The 21,559-nt window shown below is 40.1% G+C and overlaps 1 protein-coding gene across 1 annotated transcript in view; it reads right to left on the bottom strand.

Moving 5' to 3' along the window:
* Positions 1-3,682: 3,682 nt before the first annotated feature.
* The window catches only part of LOC103132564 (leucine-rich repeat-containing protein 16B-like), a gene marked incomplete at its 5' end in the record, with an annotated part of 19,489 nt that continues 1,612 nt past the window's right edge, over positions 3,683-21,559 (bottom strand). Inside the window, 14 exons of the mRNA XM_007544379.2 lie at positions 3,683-3,865; positions 6,014-6,201; positions 6,353-6,419; positions 7,389-7,514; positions 9,620-9,707; positions 9,793-9,968; positions 10,387-10,500; positions 13,531-13,650; positions 13,723-13,821; positions 15,468-15,561; positions 15,954-16,022; positions 16,927-17,099; positions 18,862-18,916; positions 19,041-19,137. Of these exons, the coding sequence (XP_007544441.2) occupies positions 3,698-3,865; positions 6,014-6,201; positions 6,353-6,419; positions 7,389-7,514; positions 9,620-9,707; positions 9,793-9,968; positions 10,387-10,500; positions 13,531-13,650; positions 13,723-13,821; positions 15,468-15,561; positions 15,954-16,022; positions 16,927-17,099; positions 18,862-18,916; positions 19,041-19,137 (1,634 nt within the window). The remainder of the gene's footprint in view (positions 3,866-6,013; positions 6,202-6,352; positions 6,420-7,388; positions 7,515-9,619; positions 9,708-9,792; positions 9,969-10,386; positions 10,501-13,530; positions 13,651-13,722; positions 13,822-15,467; positions 15,562-15,953; positions 16,023-16,926; positions 17,100-18,861; positions 18,917-19,040; positions 19,138-21,559) is intronic.

The following is a 21,559-nucleotide window of genomic DNA, read 5'->3' as shown; positions in this document are numbered from 1 at the left end:
GAGCAGCTTCCCGTCTACAAGCCGCGATTAAGGCGACCGCCATTTTTCTGGAAGTTCTCAGTCTGGCGTGTTTCAGATCCGCCGTTGCTCCAGTGTGTCTGATTTAAAGTGACGGGCCATTAAACAGCCGCCAGCGATCCCAATGACCTGCTGAGGGACTAATTTAATCATTTAAATCGTCTGCGATGGAGCAGAAAAACATCTAAAACACACAGGAAGGCGAGTGCAAAGGACGAGGACAGGTGAAGACATGGGGACGCACTGTGACACTGATTTCCTTCTCAGTCATTTCATGAAAGGCTTAGAAATGTTTGGTTTTGTGATTTATTCACCAACTATCGAGCAGATTGTTAAAGGACCAGGACCATTTAGGAATATGGTGGCGATACCGACATTGATTTTGTTCTGATGATGGAAAATACTCCGTGTAAGGTCTGATGTAAAACGGAAGATGTGAAACTGTGGGAAAGAACATCATGCCCCGTTTAAAGAACAAAGATAAACGACGCGCTTGGTCTTTTTCTATTCCAGGAGATTTTAAGCAAAATTCTAGCAAATTCTGCTTTTTTTTAAAAAAAAAAAAAACTGAAATAGGATGGTTATTGTGTAATAGATGAATAATAATCCAAAACCTATAAACAAAACCAAACTTTTTCACCAAATCCAAAATCGACTTCTTCTTCCATGACAATCATTGCTTTCTCCCCTAAAGCAATGACCTTCACGTAGATATAGTCATCACTAGTTTGATCGATTGGCTGGAAATTCATGCTTGCAGCGAATCAACAACGAGTTTTGCGGCCAAGGCTGGATTCACACGAAAGAAACAAAGCAAAACTCAAACTGTGGGGTGAGGTGAAGAGAAAAGACCATCCATACTTTAAAGATGACCCTCTGTACATTTTAACCTTCGACAATATTAGAAAATGTCTAAGCATCAGTTTTTTTTATAACATTTTTACTGAGAAAGCATATTACAATACAATTATATAATTATACTGATTACGTTCACATTTTTACATGCTTTCTCTGTTTTCTAATGTTGGCAAGAGAAAGAAAAAAAACAAACAAACAAAACAACAACAACCAAAACTTAAATGGGAGCGGCGGGGTAAGCATCAGTTTTAAGTGTGACATGTAAGCAGCAGGGTGACCAACAGCTGTGGTTAGTAAAAAAAAAAAGCAAAGAAAAAAAAATCTCAGTGTTTTTTTTTTTTCTTTTACTGAGAAAAATCAACACAAAAGTTTGGATTTCTATCTTAAGACATGCTAATAAATCTGCTACATACAGACACACGCACACACACAGCTAATGAGTTAGCTCGTTCTCCTCATGCAACATGTATTTGAGTGTCCAGCTAAAGAAATCTGAAAACTCTCATCTTTTTTTATCATTTTGACTTGGGTAAAGTAATAATGTTTTCTTTTAAAGCATAAAAGACCATCCTCATGAGATTCTCTGCAGAGGCTGTAAAACTGAATAACAATCTGCGGATTCTCTCCTAAAGCAATGACCTTCACGTAGATGTAGTCATCACTAGTTTGATCGATTGGCTGGAAATTCATGCTTGCAGCGAATCAACAACGAGTTTTGCGGCCAAGGCTGGATTCACAGACTTAATGGTTTGAACCGCGGCCGCGCGGCTCTTTGATCCAGCGTGCCACAACTCGGCGTCTCTGGTATGGCGTCACTTTGCCACAAATGGAGGCAAGGTCACATTTTTACTACGTAAAAATTAGTGGCACATTTCCCGCTGTGGAGTTTCAGAACAGAAAATAATAATGTTAAATAGAAAATGATAGTTACATTCATAAAGATTTGGGTTTTTACAATAAGAGACATCAACATTTTAGTCTGTATTTCTATGAATTTACACGTAGATCTGTTACCTAAAGCTCAGAAGATAAAGTTGGGCCAACATATCGGAACAGACAAATGGATGAAAGTGCATAAGAGATTACAATTATTCTAATGATTAATTGATTAATCAGATTTAAAAAATTGTCACTCAGAAGATTTTTTATTTAACCACTGCACACAGATATACAGCACTCTGTGATCATTTGTAGCAAAGATTGCATCTGCAGTATTTTTGCTCTTTCAGCAAATGTCCTTTCATAGAGTCTCGATATTCAAGTTAACGATTAATCTATTACTAAATCAGTTGAAGATTATTTCAAACATCAATTAATCGCCATTAATTGTTTCTGTTCTATAATAAATTCTTTGCTTCCAGAAACTGCTTCAAATCTCTGACCCGCCGACGTCCAAAAAAAAAAAAGAAAAAAAAAAAAAGAAGCATTTGCATTCTTCTTGTTCTGTGACGCTTTCAGCACAACCTCTTTCAGTCGATCCTTATTTCTGTTCATTAATTCTCCTCTTAAGGAGCTAAAATGAAAACTCTGTGGGTCTAAGTGTGGAGAGTAAGTGTGTTGTTTTGGCAGTGGGTGTGTTGGGTCATTATCTTGCACCACAATGAAATATCTGCTGGTTTTGTTGCATTTTTATTTCTTTTTCTCAAATTTTTGTTAGATGTTTTTCTCTTAGCTTTTTGGACAAATTATTGACTATTATTAGCTATTACTATTAGCTATTAGCTCTAGCTAATAATGTTTTGCATCCTCTGGTGAACCCTCTATAATTTGGCCCATGGAACGTTCTTGTGACTCACTCCTGCCCTGTGCAGGTTGGCAATCGCATCACCAATGGTTGTTTTAGAGGGATTTCTTAATGAAAGCTCTCAATGTCTCTGCTGTCAGCTGCTAAATTTGCTCCTCGCTCCAACAGTTTGACAGATATTCCAAAATGGTTCTTCTGCTTCTTTTTTTTTTTTTTTTCCAGTGTTTGTATAAAAAGGTCTGATTGATTTTCCATCTTCACGTTTGCTCGACTTTCATCCACAGGCAGCTGTCTGCTTCTTAATGTTAGTTACACCTGTTATTATGAAAGACGTCTTCAGCGTCATGACCTGACAGAGTGTAATTTCAGCAATACATCTCAGAGACATATTGCAGTACTTTTGCCCTTGAACAGTTACACATGATGCCTTTTTTTTTTATTTGTCTAGATGTAAAAACCTGGGGGAAAAAAAGCGTCTAATATGCTTTGATTTCAAATCTAAATGTTTGCAATCTACAGGATAAAAACTGAAAACCCCAGTCTCCGTGTTCCTCTAGATGTGGAGGGGGAAATGCAAGAAATTTGTACAAAGCTACACGTACAAAGAGCCGTAAATGATTCTTCTTTCTATTGCAAATTGATTGATTTTGTGTCCATGTGATGAAGAAGCGCATACAGAGGCAGTCCAAGGCTGTTTGGCGAATAATTAATTGAGCGTACTGAACTGTTTGGATAACTAGGATCGGTCGGACTGAATGTGTGATTGAATTGAATTGACTGGGTGACATAAATAAACTGAAATGAATTGAGTTTAAAAAAAAGTGAAGTGTGACTCAATGTGAATCAGTGAGAAAAAAAGTATTTTCTTTTTTTTTTACAGTGAGTCTGCAAAAATACTTTTAACTTTATCAACTTAGTCTGTTAGAAACCCTAAAGCAGCTAGAAGGACAGTAGCTAATTTAAAAGAAAAATAACTTTGCGTTAGTCTAGCATAAAAATGAGTCAGTGATCCTAGCTGCTTCGAAAATTACATTTCTCAGTTTTTTTAGTGCCCAGGTAACCAAACTGAGAAGTCATTCAAGAGAAACCCTTGAATGGCTTCTTTAGCAGGTCAGAGGTCATAGAGCAACAGGTCAAAGGAAATAAATCCGAAGTGTGACCCCACCTGTCAGGCAGAACTCTCTTGCTGTAGAAATCTGGAAGTCCATCCTCCAGCATACTGACTCCTCCGTTCTCAGAGCAATGCTGTGCACACACACACACGCACACACACGCACACACACGCACACACACACACACACATAACAAGAAGGAGAACAACAAATGATCAATCTGCCAAGTCCACAAGAAGCGGAAAGGATAACAAAAAGGTGCGATCTTTTCAAAAGGCTGGCTGGCGGATCTGAATCCAACGCCAGCAGAAGTCCGTCTGTAAAACACCTCCTTTAACACGCCGCCCCAAATAAATTTGCACCGATTTAGAAATGAGCTTTGAAAGAGACTAAACAAACAAACTGCTGTTTGTTGATGCCCTGCGGTCTCCCGGGGAGACGGCGGTTCGCTATTAACATTTGAGTCACAGAGACACATGTGGCAGCTTCCTACTTTGAAAGGAACTTATTTTTGGAAGGTGCCTCTGGCAACAAACACAAAATGAATACCAAAAGTTCACACGTAGAAAAGGAGAGAAGGAAAAAAAAATTAAAAATCCCTCAAAGTGGCACGTGTTGGGATTATGGTTGAATCGCTGTTGATGTGAGCTCAAAAACAAACAAAGGGTCTGTCTGTCAAACCTCTAGAAAACGTCAACATCTTTTTTCTACTAAAATATCCCCAAAAAACATAAACATGCTTTGATCAGCATGACGCTGCCACCACCATGTTTTACTGTGGCGATGTCGCATCAAAACAGCGTTTTGAATGTAGACTAAAAAGTTACATTTTGGTCTAATTTAACCACAGCAACATGTTTGCTGTGTCTTCTCTATGTGGCTTGTAGGAAACTGCTGAGATAAATTGTTACAGTGCCTATGAGAAAGTATTCACCCCTTTGGATGTCAGAGCCTTTTTGTTGCTTTTGCAAATCAATCAACAAAATTGGGCTTTTTTAACAAACAAAAAGCTGATTTCTAAAAAATGATGACAATTAAATGAAATTCTTTCCATAAAATAAGTAACTGTGTTACTATTCACCCTCTTCAGGTCACTATTTAGTAGATGTGTCTGTGGCTGCAGCATGGAGTCTGTGTGGATAGGTTTGCACATCTGGACATCGATTTTACTCCGTTCTTCCTCGCAAAACTGCTCAAGCTCTATCAAGCTGAGTGGGGATCAGTTGTGAACTGGGCTTTGGCTAGGCCACTTCTGAGCATCCACCTTCTTCTCTTCAAACCATTTAGTTGGACGTTTCAGGTTTGCTCTATTGCTGAAGTCATGGTTCTGTTGCAGATCGAAACAGATTGCTTTTACTCATTTTACCTTCTACTTTTACAAGCCTCTGAAATCCAGACAATGTTCTTAGGTTTTTTTATTTGTACCCATCCCCTGACTTATACTTATTTGCTTGGAGTGTCTGATTAACCACTGAATGCACCTTCCACAACCAGCTGACTTTATAGACACAGTCTCATTTGATCTCCACTACTGGCTGCAGTTGAAAGGACCTCTGTTTAATTAGGTCAGTCACTCCTAATTAAACAAACAGGTGATTATTTATGTAATCACCTGTTTATGTTTCATATTTTCATTTAGATATTATCTTGTAGAAATCTGTTTTCACTTGGACACTGAAAGATTTCTTTTTGTAAATTGATTGTTTTGCAATTAAAAGAGTAAAGCATCCAAAGAAGGGTGAATACTAACAAGTAGAAACTGGACGGGCGTTCCTTGCTTTCTTCTCGCCACTGTTCCACAAATGCCAAATTTATGGAGTTCACGACTAATATTTGCCGTATCAACTGATTCTCCCACTTCGGCTGCTGATGTGAGATGACGGGTCGGAACCGAGCTCTGCGAGATGTTCAAGTTCTTCGATAAGCCAACCCTTCCTCACAGCTGTATTCCTGACCCGTCTGCCAGGTTTCTCTGTCTTTGGGATGCTGTTTGCTTGCTAATGTTCTCAAACCTCAGAGATTCACAGAACGGATCTCTCTCTCATTGGAATTCTACACACTTTTGAAATTTTTATTGACTTAAATTTTGGAAACCATGAACCATTTTCCCTCCGATTATTAATCATGCACTACTTTGTGTTTGTATATCAGAAGACAAAAACAAACAAAAAAAAAACCCAACACATTCAGTTTGTGGAGGTAACATGACAAATTCTACTAAACTTTAACGGGAGGGGAGCGACTATTTCTTTTGCACGTCACATCAGAGGGGTCTACTCACAGATTCAGGAGGAATGTGTGCAGCTCTGTGTCGTCGCGGCGGGCGTGGCCTGACGTGGGTCACGTGACGCAGAGGCGAGCCATTGGTGGGGAGAGTGGAAAGGGACTCCCAAGAGGCCGAGTGAGTGAGAGACGCCGAGTGGGAAGGAGCAGAGGGAGTGGGAGAGGGACTGGGTTCATCACCTAAACCTGGGAGACAGGAATTAACTGGGACAGAGATCTCTCTATCCTGTCGCGTTTGACCTGCAGCACATTAATCAAATATTCCTCTGCTTCTGCTTCACTCTCCTTTGATCTCAGCTGCGTCAAAAGCAAGATGGAACAGAGGCAGAAGACTCACTCATTCTGGTGGAGACCGGACGGATCCTTCTGGTTCTGGAGCTCCGCTTTTTGATCGCCATGGTATCCTTTACCAGGGAAAATGAAGACACGACATAAGTACAGTGCATTGGAAAAATGTGCATTACCCTTGAGCTTTCTGGCTTGCATGAACAGCATGAGGTGTGGTGGAAATATAACACAGTATTCACTTAAAACATAGTGGTCAGCAAACATCATGCTGTGGGATAACAGCGTCAAAGCTGGAGACGCTAGGAAGACACCTGAATACAAATGCCCAACACACTAAAAAGTCCAACTTAAGTTTTCAGATGTAATAAAAATGTAAAGGAATATAATCATATTGCAATAAGTGTTTGCTTTGCATACAAAAATGCAATTGATCAATATCAGAAATTGGTCTGGTATCAGCCAAATAAAGAGCATCACATGGGAAAAATGTCTTTTAAGTGAAATAATCTGCCAGTAGAACTAGTACTTTTCTTAATCCATATTAAAATATTGTTTTAAGGCCTAGTTTGACTTAAAACGAGGAAAATATTTAAAATTTCCTGCTAAAAAATTTACTTGTAAGTTGGTTTTGTCTTATTTCAACCGTTTTAAGATATTTGGACTTGAAAAACAGACAAAAAAACTACTTGGTAAGAAGTTGTGTTTTTGCAGTGTACAATCACTGCCCCAGCATTTCAATCCAGCAGCACTTGTATCCTGAAAGTAGACCCACTGGTTCATAATAAATGGGTCAGTAGTTCTCATATCTTTGGTGTTGAGTATTATCACTTGATCAAGTCTTTTCTAACATTTCAGGCTATAAAATACGTATTAAACGTCTATGACTCGTGCTGATATTGTATCGGGTCAATATCGGTATCGGCCAACACTCATAGCTGCGATATGGGTATCATATCGGGATTTTAAAAAGTTGTATCGGGACACAGTGGTAAATTTTGTATGGTACTGGGTTCTGTGTTAAAATCTTCATCATGCCAGAAAGACGATAAATATATTTAGACTTCCCGTCATATTGTAACACTTACTATTCCAAGGTTCACTCCAAAGTCCTCATCGGGGAAATCCAGCGATTCAACAAGTCTCGAATGCCTGACGGATCGCCTACCCGTCCCGACATCGTCCCAGCGCTTTGCCTGAGAGACCTGTCGTAGCTGACGCAACACACACACACGCACACACACACATCAACAACATTCAACAACACTGTCATTCAAGTGTTCACATCAATCAAACGACTGTCCTTAAATGTAGTGTCCTAGGAGAGGTGGGTCTGTCCTCTCTGCGTGTCGGGTTCACAAACAAAACAAAAGGGCGATTTGGTTTGGAAAGCCTGAGACAAACATGAATTACACTCAGTTTCTTGATCATCAAAGCAGAGCGAGGGAAGATAGAGGACAGGCTGGCACTGCAGCAAAACACAGCGAGGAGAATGAGACATAACAGTGGAGATACTGAACAGAATGCAAAGCAGAGCTGGCCAGGCGGCGATGCTGTTAGAAGCCTCTCCTGGTCTGCTTTCAAGCCGTGTTCATTTCAAAGATTACATTATGTAAAGATTGGACCCTGCAGCATCAGATCATAAAGTTAACTACCTCCAAACCAGGTTTCTGTGTTGCTCGAGAGCATAAATATTTCCCCTACAAGGAAGTAAACATTTCTACTGATGGTGGTAAACACTAAAATCACAGCCACTTTGACATAACTCCAGATATTACAGGTTTCAATTTCTTCAAAATAAGATTTCTGCTGCTGGTTTTGATTCACTTTACATTTCCATCATTTTCATCCCGTTGAGCTTTGACTTTATGCGGCACAATCTGCATCATTGAGATGAGAGAAGTCGCTTTTCAATATTTTCTTTAGCTTGCATAAAGGTGTTTACAAAAAAAAAAGGCCAATGAAGGTAATTAATTATATAAAATTATAACCATCTCCATCAATCATTTATGCTTTTAAGATGTTTAGCAAAATTGATCCATCAAAATCTCCTGGATTATTTCATTATTTTGTTTAACTAAGCTTATTAATACAGTAACGACTTGACATTAGGTGAAAGGAGTTTTAATTATGCTTTGAAGAGGCTGATGAAATTGAACTTTGAGGCTAAACGTCAAGAGTCTTGGAGAATTCAGAGCAGTTTGTGTGAATCACCATGTATGGTGGCCGCGGAAAATGTATTAGCATCTGGAAGAATTGAGCTACAGAGTAAATTATTCTTGAAAGTAGAGATAGTCTACAGTTAGAGGGAAAACTTTTTTTCTGGTAAAAAAGAAAAAGAAGAACTAACTCAACATCTGTAACATGACACAGTTAGATAACAATTAACCAAGAGCTAGCAACTCAACATAATGCAATGTTAGCATAGCACCTAGCATACAGAATGTGGTGATATAATAAGGTGTTATTTACAGTCTAACTCAAGCTCCTTAGTGTAAGGCAGAGTTTTTATAAAAAATACATTAAGGTTTAATAAAACTGAAACATCTGCGCAGTTTTCAAGATGAAATACGTTAGCATGAAATGCTAATGGCAACAGCTGAGCTCATTTCACTCATTATGTTCCTGCAGTTCAATTAAGAGGAGCCAATATACAGTAATTCGTTATTTCACAGACAAAACCGGCCAGGGAAAGAGATCGCCGAACAGCTCTGGAAAAATTCAAGTCAACAGCATCGAATGGACTTAATAAAATAAAATGTTTACCTTCTTGTCAATATAGTGCTGGGGGAAAAAAACGCAGAGATCGTAACTTGATAGCTTGTAGAAAAACCAAATTTCTAGAAATTATATTGAAAAATTTGGATGTTTTAACTTTATCAACCCTCATATTTGTGCAAAACAATAACATAATATTAGTTTATTAAAGTCTGCACAACTCTCCCTTATATAAGATTTTAAGGTTTTTCCGCTTGTGAATAACATTTCTCACCATACCACGATGGACTTCACGTTTTTAGAAACACAAACGGTCTTAATTCTCCTTGGATTTGTTGACAGGAACTTGAATGAAACCTTCTTGGTGTTAACAAATCAAGATACCTCACAATACCACAAATCAGGAAATTACCAAAGTCTTTACTTTTTACAAATGTGGACAGTTATTTTTTCTCCAGAACAGTAAAAATATTGTGGTGGTTACCATTTAAGCACTATGTTTAGTTCTTTAAAAAATAAAACAGAAAACTACAAACTACAACAAACACGCGTTTTCTACTATCTAAAAAGAAGTCATGCATTAAAGGGATATTACCAGTACCAGGGTTTTATGGGTGGTGTAGAGCTCCTGCAGGATCTGATCCACAATAGAGTTTGTCAGATAGGAGACCACGGACAGCTTCACCTCCCTGCACGCGAAGAAACGACAGTTCAATCAGGATGTTCCCCAGAGTCCTGCGTGATTGGAAGCTTTGAATCTGCTGCTGTTCTCACTCCAGAGCCTGGTTGATGTCTTCGGCCGCTCTCTCCATCAGAGCGCTGCGGATGGCTGAGCGAGGGATGGAGACTTGCTCGGAGATGGAGGAGAGAGGCGGGCTGAGTCTCTCGGCGGCCGAGCAGGACATGGGACACAGCTCTCGGCAGAGAGACACCATGGAGTCGACCACCACCTGAACAAGACGAGACCCAAAGATTGTTGGAAAAGTTACTGTTGGTTCGCCGAAATGTATTCATGGCTGCCTGTGCAACGCAGCTGTTCAATGTGTTATTAAGCTAATGAATCATATGGTCTGTTCGCACAGATGTTCACTTCATCTGTTGGACGCAAACGGCTGAAAAAGCCCAACAAGCAAAGTAATTAAACTTCGCAAAGTCTTTTAGATTCTCGAGACATCCGCATTTCCGTCTCCCTTTGTAAATGATTTTCATAGGAAACATTAGCAAGTTTGTCTTTTTTTTCCCCCTGTGGATTTAAAATGCAACACTTCTTTTGAAGTCAGCACGCAGCATTAATAGGCAATCTAAATGCAACCAGTTCGCTCCTATTTAAATAACAGTCGCGTAAACGGAAATAAAGCAGTGATTTACCTGCAGCTCTTTGTCTGCGGCCTTGGCCAGCTCTCCGGCCAGCGTGTCCAGCCGCTGCTTGACCGGTCCGTCCACCGACAGGACGTGGGCCAGCTCACACAGGGACGGGTACAGCTGACGGAGACACAAACAGCCAGCGCTCATTAAATTAAATTCATTAAGTCTCTGAGCTAACGATTAAAGATCTGCAGTTGTTGCATCAGCCTTCCAGACCTCTCAGGTCTTCTGGTTCTGGTTCTGCTCTGCATCTCCAGAACCAGAACCAAATGTGGAGAAGCAGCATTCACCTGCTATGCACCACAAATCTGGAACAAACTTCTAGAAAACTGAAAAACAGCTGAAACACTGAGTGCCTTTGAGTCTAGACTAAATCTAATCTCATTTTGACCCAATTTCTTTTGTCTGTGGGTAGCAGTTTGGAAATACTTAGGATTTTCTAAAGGGGCAATGATCTCAAAAACACCTAAAACTGGTGTTGAAACAGATCAAAGTAGGATGTGCTGTGGTGGCGCAGAGGTTAAGCACGTCCACATATGGAGGCCTCAGTCTTTGACATGGCCGTCGCAGGTTTGAATCCCTGCCTGGCGACCTTTGCCAAATGTCTTCCCCTTCTCTCATTACCCACTATCCTGTCAACTAACTATCAAATAAAGGCCACTAGAGGCAATAAAACTTAAAAAAAACAGATCAAAGTAACGCATCATGAAACTTTCATCTGGGCCTGTGTGTGTAAATTTGCGTCTATGACGGGGGAGTGTAAATTTACAAGCGATGGAAGCTTTTCATCTCTAGTTGTTGGCTTTAATAATTCCATCCTGGATATTTCACTAGTAAAAATTGTGCTATTTAAATCATTTTTTTGTATCATTATTGTTCTTCTTTCATTTTTTTAAGAACCGGTCTGTAGCTGACAAAGCTAACCAGAAATTAGCTGGAACATGGGGCAGCCGACCCAATCACCTGTAAGTGATCCAAGAAAATAAGATGAAAAAATAAATTACTCAAGAAAATGAACAGGGTCGCTCCTGAACACACCAAAAAATGCTGACACCACACACTAATGGCAGCAGTGCAGGAAGGCTGAATAATTAGTCCACTGACAATTTGTTTTTTTTTTTTTTTTCTTACTTGCTTTAAGCTGAAACAAAAGGACGCTTCTGTGTTTGTTTTCCAGGGTCTGAAGCTCCAGAAAGAGCCTGTTGGTCTGTACATCGGAATCAACACTTTAAGCTGGTTCGCGATACAGAAACGCTACATAAAAATACTCCTGTACTGTTATTTGATTTTTCACAGTATTTTTTTTAACCTGTTGATTTGAAACCATTTCTCCAGTTTGAAATGTTGGTACAGTAAACGTCCTGGTTGAGCAGGAAACACGTGAAATCTCCATCATCTTCTTGTGTCATAACAGACCAATCTGTAATTCGCAGGTCTGGTTTACTAACAATCACTGGCAGCTGTACGTACAGTTATTTTCTTTTTTATGCTCCACTCCACATCCTGTTCCACCCCAGTCTGGGGCAGTGGTTCGGTGCATGGATATTTGGGGCATAAACACTTAACCGGTTAAACTAGAGTCAGCTCATTTGCTTTCATCTTCTACCAAGCATAGTTCAACCACCGTTTAAAAATGCATGAAACCTTTAATAATAGCCATTTGTCTGTAGCTGCTGCTGATTTCATTTACATCTAATCAGAAAGAAACATCCCAGCATTACCTTCCTGCTGTTTGAGCTTTTATAAATTCTGTCCTTACACCGCAACTGCTGACCTGACGGCTTATTTAGCTTAATTACCTGAATATCAAACTATTGGCGATTCATTACAGGGGAGATCCGAAGCTCGCTGAGGCAAATTCTTCAAAATTACCCTGTATGGACTTTTCATTACAGACTCAATAACATAATTGGCCATGACTAATTAAGCACAATCAATGCCATTGATCATACCTTGCTTTATATCGGAACGATCCATCCCAAATCCTGCGTTGATGTATGAGTGTATCAGACCAGTGGGGTTAGTACGTCCAGAGCGAAACAGAGAGAACATTCTTGAAACAAAAGCTCTTAAGAAAACTTTAAAAGTTTGGATTTTTCATGTCCAACGTTGTATGAGGAAATGTTTTACATCTGTAGAAGCCAACGCGCAGGATTTCAGCTTGTAGAAGCAGTATGCAGACAGGCTACATGCCGAAACTACTTCAAAAGTTTTTATTCATGATTCATTTATTATGTATTTCTCAGGCATATGGTGCCACTTTATAGCACAATCAAGCAAATATTTTACCTTCAGATGCAAAAAAAAAAAAAAAAAAAATTGCTGTACATATCAAGCACTACTTTTTTAAAAAAAAATTGACTCTGTATCATAGTTGTATGTGATGAAATTGGCCCCTGTCTCTTTAAGAACTTCCTTTCGGGCAAGTCATCACAACAACGCTTTTCCAAGCCGTCCATTGGTGCCGTTTCCAAACGTTCTCAGGAGCTCAGCAGATCCCCAGTTCCCCCCAGGTGTTTGCTAATTGCTGCTGCCGCTATTCTGGGGGAGTTCAGCTGGAGACTAAAGCTCTAAGACGGAGTTTTGGGCAAATGAGCAGCGCACTGTCTGAGCAGGCGTTGAGGCACACCCACGGTGGTTGCCATGGGAGATTCAAGGATTTCTCAAACATGCATGAATGAGTCAAAGCAACGCTTGGGGTATGTTTTTTTTATGATTAAATAACTTCATAGCATTATACAAAGCTAAAAAATTGTTGATTTTGTACAAAATCCCCCATTTAAAAATAAAAAATAAAAACTCAGGACTGACCTTTGTTATTTTATGTGTTCACTTTGTCCGTCTTTGGGAAAATGTAAACCTTTTATTTAAACTAAAGGAATACTTTGCTGTTTGTCCACTGCCGAGCTCCTTTTCATTTACTGTAGCACTTAAAACTTCACCAGATACAATGACTTGAATAAACATTCTTGATTTTGTCAGATTGCAAGCGCAGACTTCAACGTCTATGACTTTGACAGTCGAGCACTGAAGTGAGTCAAAAAAAAAACAAAATCCAGTGGAAATAATTCCTGTAACTCTCATTTGAAACAGTATGCCCAGTTAGCCAAAGTATGAGCTTTTCTCACACACACACAGCTCACTCACAGCTCTTGAGTTTCTGGCCTCTTTGAGGATTTGTCTGGCAGTCTGGACCTCGTCTCCGTCCTCGCAGGACTTCAGGACACAAAGCTGCTGCTGCACCCTCACGCAAAGACGCTCCATCACCTAAAGTACCTAAGTTAATTTCAATGTCCAACCCAAATATTTCACACAGGCCACATATTTTTAGACGCAGACCTGTTCAGCGGTGCTGGTGACGAGACCCTGGTGCAGCCTGAGCGCCTGCTTCTGAGAGAAGCGCTGAGTCTGGTTGTTCCTGAGCAGTGCGCGCTGGATCTGGCCCCCCCCCGGAAAAAACAAAACAAAGAAAAAACAAAACACAGGTTTGAGCATGAGGCAGAAGACAAGTTCATTTGCATGGTAATAGGGAAACAGGATTTAGATCCCTTGCAATAGAAAGGAGTGACTTTGATTTGTTTTCCTGACTCAGCAGATGGAAAACAAAGGCTGGGTCATCAAATTTTGCAAGACAGAACATTACGCAGGGAATTATGATGTTCAGACAGAGCAGGGGAGGGAAAAGAAAAACACTAATTTTGTTGTTTTTTTATTTTATATATATATATATATATATATATATATATATATATATATTGAAATTAACCAGAGAGTGCTGTTACAACAGCAAAGGTGACCCGGCACAAGTGCATTCCGGCGCAGATATGCTGCTTATTTTTGGTTTCTCTGGCAAAGCAGAGCTTGACAAGGAATGTAAACAGACTGCAAAGTCTGTAGATGGCACTAACACCGACAGAGGCAACATGACTGACCCATTTCGGAACCAAAAAATACTAATTCAGGAACGGATTCTGTCCGGATCAGCTGCTATCACACGCCTCCCTCTGTCGTCGTCGCACATTCACAGGTTCCATCCAAGTGCAGAATAAATTTAGAATAAATTGGACCTTACAGATAAAAAATTTATGACTCTGATGTGGTTTCATTGTACAAAGTACACTGCTCTGTGAAAATGATTTCTCACTAGGCCTGCAGGATGTCAGGAAGCCTGGCGCTGGGATCCTTTTGCTGAATATGCGACAGTAACAATGATTACAGTTATAGAATCACTTTTCTCACATTACAGCCACAGATTTATTGTATTTATAAATCATTATATTTTTTTTAAATGCATGTTTTTAGCATATAATTATGTGTGGCATATCGATCAAAGGTTAAAGTGATTTTTGGTACATCAGCGGGGAAGTCGACAGCAAAATCATCCAACAGGGTAAACATATTTCTGGTGTACATAATTAGGATGAATGGAACTTAAACATAGTATTCTTCCAAATATTTCATTATTTTTATAATAGAAATACTACAGACACTGATTACAATGAGTGAACTGAGAAGCTCAAATTCTTATAGATTCCACTTTTTTTTAACATTTTGTGACAAACTAATGTATTTTGTTCAGATTCTGTGCAGTCAAGTGACAACGTAGTGTTACTTTGAAAATGTAAAATGAATATGTCTTGAGGCTGCAGAATTTCCCCTCTGTATGACAATAAAGTCTATTTCTGTTTTATTCTAAATGATACATGGCTTTATACTTTTTAAAATTAATTAATGGAAGAAATTTTAATTACTAGAAATGCGAGGCTACTATTAAAACCACAATAAAACTAGCTGCTGTACATGTAGCTACACCAACTGTTGACTGAGAAGAGATGAATACAAGTGGGCACCGCATTCTTTAAATTATTTGTAAAAATATATATATATTCAATCCATATATAATTTCCCTTTCACGTCACAGATACCCATCCTTTTGTGTCAGTCTGACACATAAAATCCCAATAAAATACACAGAGTTCAAAAAAGTTCAAGAGGCACCACAATCGAAATGACAGCATTAAAACGATAAGTACGTCAACCACACTGTGAAGTAAGTAAGTGAACGACGTGTTAGCACTTCTGACCTTGGCCAAGGCTTGTTCGGTCTTTTCCGGGGCACCGCGGTACGCCTGAGCGATGTCACAAAGGGGGAGGGGCATGAACTGCAGCGTGAAGTTGCTAAGCGATGGAGAGAGAAGAGAAAGAAAAGCCACTTTTGCATGGATGAAAAGAAAACGATCTTGATGCAAACTAGAACAAACAAACAATGCCCACAGCTCCTCTCTTACAGACGTAGCCGGTTCCCAAAGATGAAAAAACAAAAAATGAAAAAAAAAACACCCACATGCCTTTGTGCACACAGACAAGTTTAGAAACTTTTGCACTTCCACAGATCTGACAGGCACACCAGTCAGAAGAGTGATGAAATGCTGTGAAACAGTAAACACTTCAGAAGGATGGTTATCTGCCTTTCATATGTCTCTGTGAGGGATCTGTTTTATGAGGGAGCCCCTTGTCTTCAAAAGGACAAAAAAATAAAAAACGGCTGGTATACGTCGCGTTCGGCTTACTGCTCCAGCGCTCTCGCCACGTCTTGGAAGCCGACTCCCGTGGTGTTGTTGCGATCCCACGTCACGCTCCTGAAGGGTGGGGTGGGGAGACAGACAGACAGGAAATAGAAAGGGACAGGCTCAGAAATCAGGAGGAAGTCGCTCAGCTGCCTTTCACACCTTCCTGCTGTAAGACGGTCACAGTAATTGGTTGGCTGTAGGACGATGATTGGATCGCTCTTTTCCTGCATTGAGGGAATACGGGACGCGAGAACAATATCCAGCCGTTTAATGAGCCCCTGTGAAATATTCAGCTTCCATCCAGCATCTGTCCAACTTTTTTATACCAGTTCTTGTCCATATTCCCTTTTTATCCGTCTCCCCGTCTCCGCCCCAACACGCTTTGCCCTAGAAACTCAAATCAACAAAACCCAAATCTCTCACTCTCTCCAGGTGGTCTTCCATCCCCGTTCCTTCCTTATCTTTCTTTTCTTCTTTCTTTCATCCCCATTTCCAACTATTCAATCATCCACTCCCCCCCAATGTGGATTTTGTCCTCATTTGCGGCTTCTCGAGCTCCCATTATTTCTTTTCATACTTGTATTTCCAGGCACCTAAAGAGCTACTCAGCATCATTTCTCATATAACACACAGGATGCCTGAAGGACTTTTATTTTCTTATGATGATTCATCGCCGAATTCCCAGGAGTGCTCGGTTACGTTTTCACCCCCTGCAATGGTGAGCCTTTCCTCTGAATCTCTGCCTCTAAGCAACTCTCCTGTCTGCGCTCCGCATCTTCATTTTTCTATTTATTCATACCCTTTCATCCGTGTCGACCAACTTCTGCAAGTTTGGTTGCTTGGTTCTCCATGGAAAATCTGTTGGAAATGCTATTGATCCCCTTAGAATTATATACATACAGTATATATATATATATATATATATATATATATATATATATATATATATATATATATATAATCAGGTGCATACCTGAGTGTTGTATTGATCTGCAGAGCCTTGCTCAGCATCTTGGCCCCGGAGTCCTCCAGCAGGTTGCCGCTCAGGTCCACCTTCCGGAGGCAGGCGTTGGAGCCCAGGGCGTTGACCAGCACTGTTCCCCGGTGGCGAAGCCTCGAGTCGGCCAGAGAGAGAGACTGCAGGGCCTGCCAGATTCAATGGGGGAAAAAAATGGGACAAATCTAGTAAAGGGTTAAGGATCTTTAGATGACAACTGTGGGAGAACAACCAATCAACGCCCAGGGAGGTGAACGGTGCTGCTGGATTGGCTGCTTTGTGAACGCCAGCCGATGTGAGTCAAGTAGCATTGCACCTTGGTATTTCGAGTTCCCAAGCTGTGTTTTTTTCTTACAAATACTTCAATATCCTCTATGGAAAAAAAAATGAAAATCTTAATAGGCATTTCCATGAATATTGTCCCCCAAATAGGCAGGAAATCACAAACTAAAGAGAAACAAAAAATCCTTCAGCAGATTCTGGTTTTAGATCCAAATGAATTAATATTCATATCTTTTAATAACTTCTCCAACTTTGACAAAAACGTCTGTGCCACGGAGGGAAAATTAGTCCCCTAGCATGATCCTGCACCATTAGTTAGCATGCTAACAACTGAGAGCCACATCTTTCAGTGAGAGACGTCTTGTGAATGGAAGAGACATGAAATGCCCCTTACCCTGTGAACAAGTCCTAGTCTAAGTTCAGCTTACGCCTTCTATTTTTCCATAAGCAGAACAAGAAGGCAGTTTATGAACTCATTAAATGCTATTTCTTCATTAGCAGTTTCTATTCTCACCTTTACGTTTTATGGCAAATTCCTTATACTCGTATACTTCATTATTAAAACAAGATAAAGAGTTTCTACACCTGATAGTCCAGGAGACATGATTGGGTTCGACTGTGGACCAAAACTGCAACATTTGTTACATTTTGTCAAACAAACCAAACCCTTTAAAAAACCTATTTCCCTTTTTCCCTTTGCCTACGGTGGAGTAACACCAAGAACCACTGAAGTCAACAACACGGAAACCTTCAAAGAAAAAACAGCGTCAGATTTCAGAGGTTGTAGGATTTCTCTTTGGTAAAAGACCATGAGTCATTTCTCCTGCTAGCACAAGACTCACATGTCTGTTTTGCTTGTATTTACCCAAAATGCCTTGTGCTGTAGCACGCTTCCTGCTTATGGAGCAGTCGTTGATTTGCTTTGCATTCTTGCGTGTATTCAAACCACAGAGAGAGACCTCGGTTTTTGGGCGGACCAGAGTTCGATTGTGCATTCTCGCCTCCAAAACGGACCGAACTAGACTTTGATTAAAACACAACTGATGTGGATCCACACTGAGACTCGACGTTCGACACTTTTAAAGTTTGTGTCATTATCGCCTCGGCGTGTAAAAAAGGGACAGGCTGCCATGCGGCAAACTAGTCCAACCACGCAATCCCTTTAAACATGCTCATTTACACTGATAGGCGCAAGAGTTCACGCGCACACGCTTTCGTTTTCACTGTGTGAAAGAGCGCTGTCGTGAGCCGCCGTCGCCATCAACAGCGGTAAATAATTGAGTAAGCGAGTTGTCATGCTGGATTTGCAGAGCTGAGAAAAACAGAGAGCCTCTGGAGTCTCCCGGATAGACTGAGACCAAACGAACCATTCATCAGGCCCGCAGACAACATGACTTGCGAGGATGTTTGCACCTTGTGTGTGTGGCAGGTGGGGGATTGAGCTTAAACAGGCATAAACGAGGACAAGGATTCAGCTCGGTGACAAGTGTGTGTCTCTGGGCGTGCGAAGCGCACGCGTGCGTGCGGCGACAAATTTGTGAGGCGTGTGTAGGCGTGCATCTGTGCATAACACCACAGAGAATATCTGCATGCGTGCATGTGTACAATATGTTACATAATCGAACTCACACACTCTTCTTCTTGCACCAAATGAACTAGTTTCTGCAGGATTTCATCCAGCACCCTGAGGAGGCATAAATGGGAGGGAAGGGGAAGGAGAAAGAAAAAAGAAAAAACATTCATCATCTGCATCAACTTCACCACCATCTGTGCCGCCGCTCCCCCGTACCCCCCACTGCGGTCCGTACCTGCCCTTGATGTTGAAGTTTTTCCCCAACATCACGTGTTTGAGGGAGGGGTGCCGGGAGAACGCCGGGATGACAGCCAACAAGTCGGCATCCAAACCTGAACCAAAACAGAGAAGCGCATCGAGTCAAAAAGCCAGCAGGACTAAGCTCTGTGGAGTCGTTCTGAGATCCCGCTTCAGAGAAGATCTTTAATCACCGCCATGCAAGTGCCAATAAAGCATGAGAACAGGTGTTCAACTTTAAGCGTTTTAGTTCTGGAAAGGAAAATAATAGCATATTCAGAGAACAAAAGTGGGTTTTGCCATGAGCTACAGTGCCGTAAATAAGTACGGAAATTTCTTGTTTTAGCGTTAAACAAATATAACCAGAGTTATATATATATATATATATATCATGTTCAAAAACACCTGGAGTGTTGTTTTGATTCTTTCACACATTCAATTCTTCCATCTCCCATGGCAACCATTCAGCTGTACAAAACGCCCATTTGGACCAAGGACCACAGATCCTCCTCGCAATCGCAGTTTCCGAGCTCCTTCAGACTAGCCAGCAGCAATTAGCAAACACCTGGTGGAGCTGTGCATCTGCTCAGCTCATTATACGAGCTACTTCTCAGTGAAACGCTGGTAAAAATGTTGTTAAAGGGTTTAAAAGAGGAGCAATGTTGTGACGGCTTCCTGAAGGCGGATTGTCAGAAAGAGCATGAGTTTTTAGAAACAGAGGCCGAATTTTAAGGCATTAAATCAGGAGCCATGTTTGATATATGCATCATTTTTATAAAAACTGAAGGTAACTTGATTACATTATCAAAATATCTCTTAAATCGAACCCATCCAACAACATAAAGTTACTGTAGGTCTCAAAAAGCAACACCTCATAAATCGATCTAAAGAAAAAAGTGGTGAACCTTCCAATCAAACTTACTACAAAGGTGCATCAGTCACTCAATCAGATTGTTGCAAAAGATCTCAGAGCAACATGTAAAGTTCTGCAGCTCTCACCTGCCTCAATTAAGGTCAGAGTTCATGATTCAACAATAAGAGTAAAAATAGTATCCATGAGGAAGTTAAAGTAAAAATCTCAGCTGAGCAAAAGTGAACATAGAAGCTTCTCGTAGTTTTGCCAAAAACATCTCGGCGAGCCTGAAGATTTTTGGAAAAAAGTTTCTGTGGACTCATGAAACAGAAGTGGAACGCCTTGGATTCTGTGTGATTTGTTAATTTCATGACGCAGATAAAAGTATTTCTGAAACACATTGTCATACTTACAGTCAAATGTGGTGGTTTATCAGTCAATCAATCAATCGAGACTTTTTATTCCGATGCCGTTTAGTCGGAGATCTGATGGCTTTTTGTCTATGCACAGGAGAAAACTCAAAAAGACTCGTCATTGCAAATTATTGATGACTGTTCACCCCATCAAGTGTGAAAAGAACAGCAATTATGTTTAGTGGGCAATTATCACTTACACAAAGAGTTCTTATTAAATATAACAATTTGAAAACTACTTTTAATAGTCACTTAGATTGTCTCAGATATTTAAAAAAAATTTTGCGGTCTGAATCGTTTAAGTGTGACAAGTAAATTAAAAGCTGAGAAAAATGAGGAAATACGTCCTCAAATCGCAGTAGGTGTTGTGTGTGAACTTGTTTGTTTTTAATAAGTATGAACGGCTCAGAGAGGCAGTTTTTTTCTTCATTGTGAAAATGTCCAATTTTTGAAGAGAGAGAGACATTTTCACAATCCGCAAAAATTCCAAAATATTCCCGACTGTACGCCGACACACACCTACTCACCCTTTTTTGTAAAATGAGGGAGAAAAAGAGAAAGCAGTAACCATGGTAAAATGTGACTCCATCCAAGACTGAAAATGCTTCATTCAGAGAGCAAAAAAGATTATATATATATATATATGAAGGCAGAAAACAGCTCAGATGATTAAGCGGGAAAAGTCGCAAAACTTATTTTCTCCACAGGTTATTGAAAAGACTAGTTTGATGTTACCGATTCTACGAAAACAACTCAAGGATTTATGCATGTATTGTCTTATGTGCTTTGTTGTAAAAGGTTTGCAGAAGTCAAACGTATTTGCTGTAGCTGTTGCAACATCATAGAATCTAGTCTGGTCTCGGCATGCAGTAGCTTCAAGGTGAATGGGAGTTCTTTCGAGTTTCATAACATTCCAGCTATCTGGACATGAAATACTTGGAAACCCGCTGTGCATTACAAGGATAAAATGTTGAAAAATCAAAGTGCACTGAAAAACTGGAGATTTGTGGTTTTCTGTTACACACACCTGACACTACCCTGCACGACTGTTACAGGCACAAATATTACAGCGATCTGTTAACGTTTAGTCTGAGAGACTAAAAGAAAGCAGTACATAGTCGAAGAGAAGTGGGACGAAAATATTCACCCCTTTAGATGTTTTACTCTTTTTCATGCTTTTACAAATCAATCAGGAGCGACAAAAATAGGCCTTGTTGACAAAATATTTACCCAAAAAATAAAAAATAAAAA

This window comes from Poecilia formosa, unplaced genomic scaffold, assembly GCF_000485575.1.
Source record: "Poecilia formosa unplaced genomic scaffold, Poecilia_formosa-5.1.2 Scaffold1126, whole genome shotgun sequence".
NCBI classification, from domain to species: domain Eukaryota; kingdom Metazoa; phylum Chordata; class Actinopteri; order Cyprinodontiformes; family Poeciliidae; genus Poecilia; species Poecilia formosa.
This window is presented reverse-complemented; position numbering and strand designations above follow the sequence as displayed.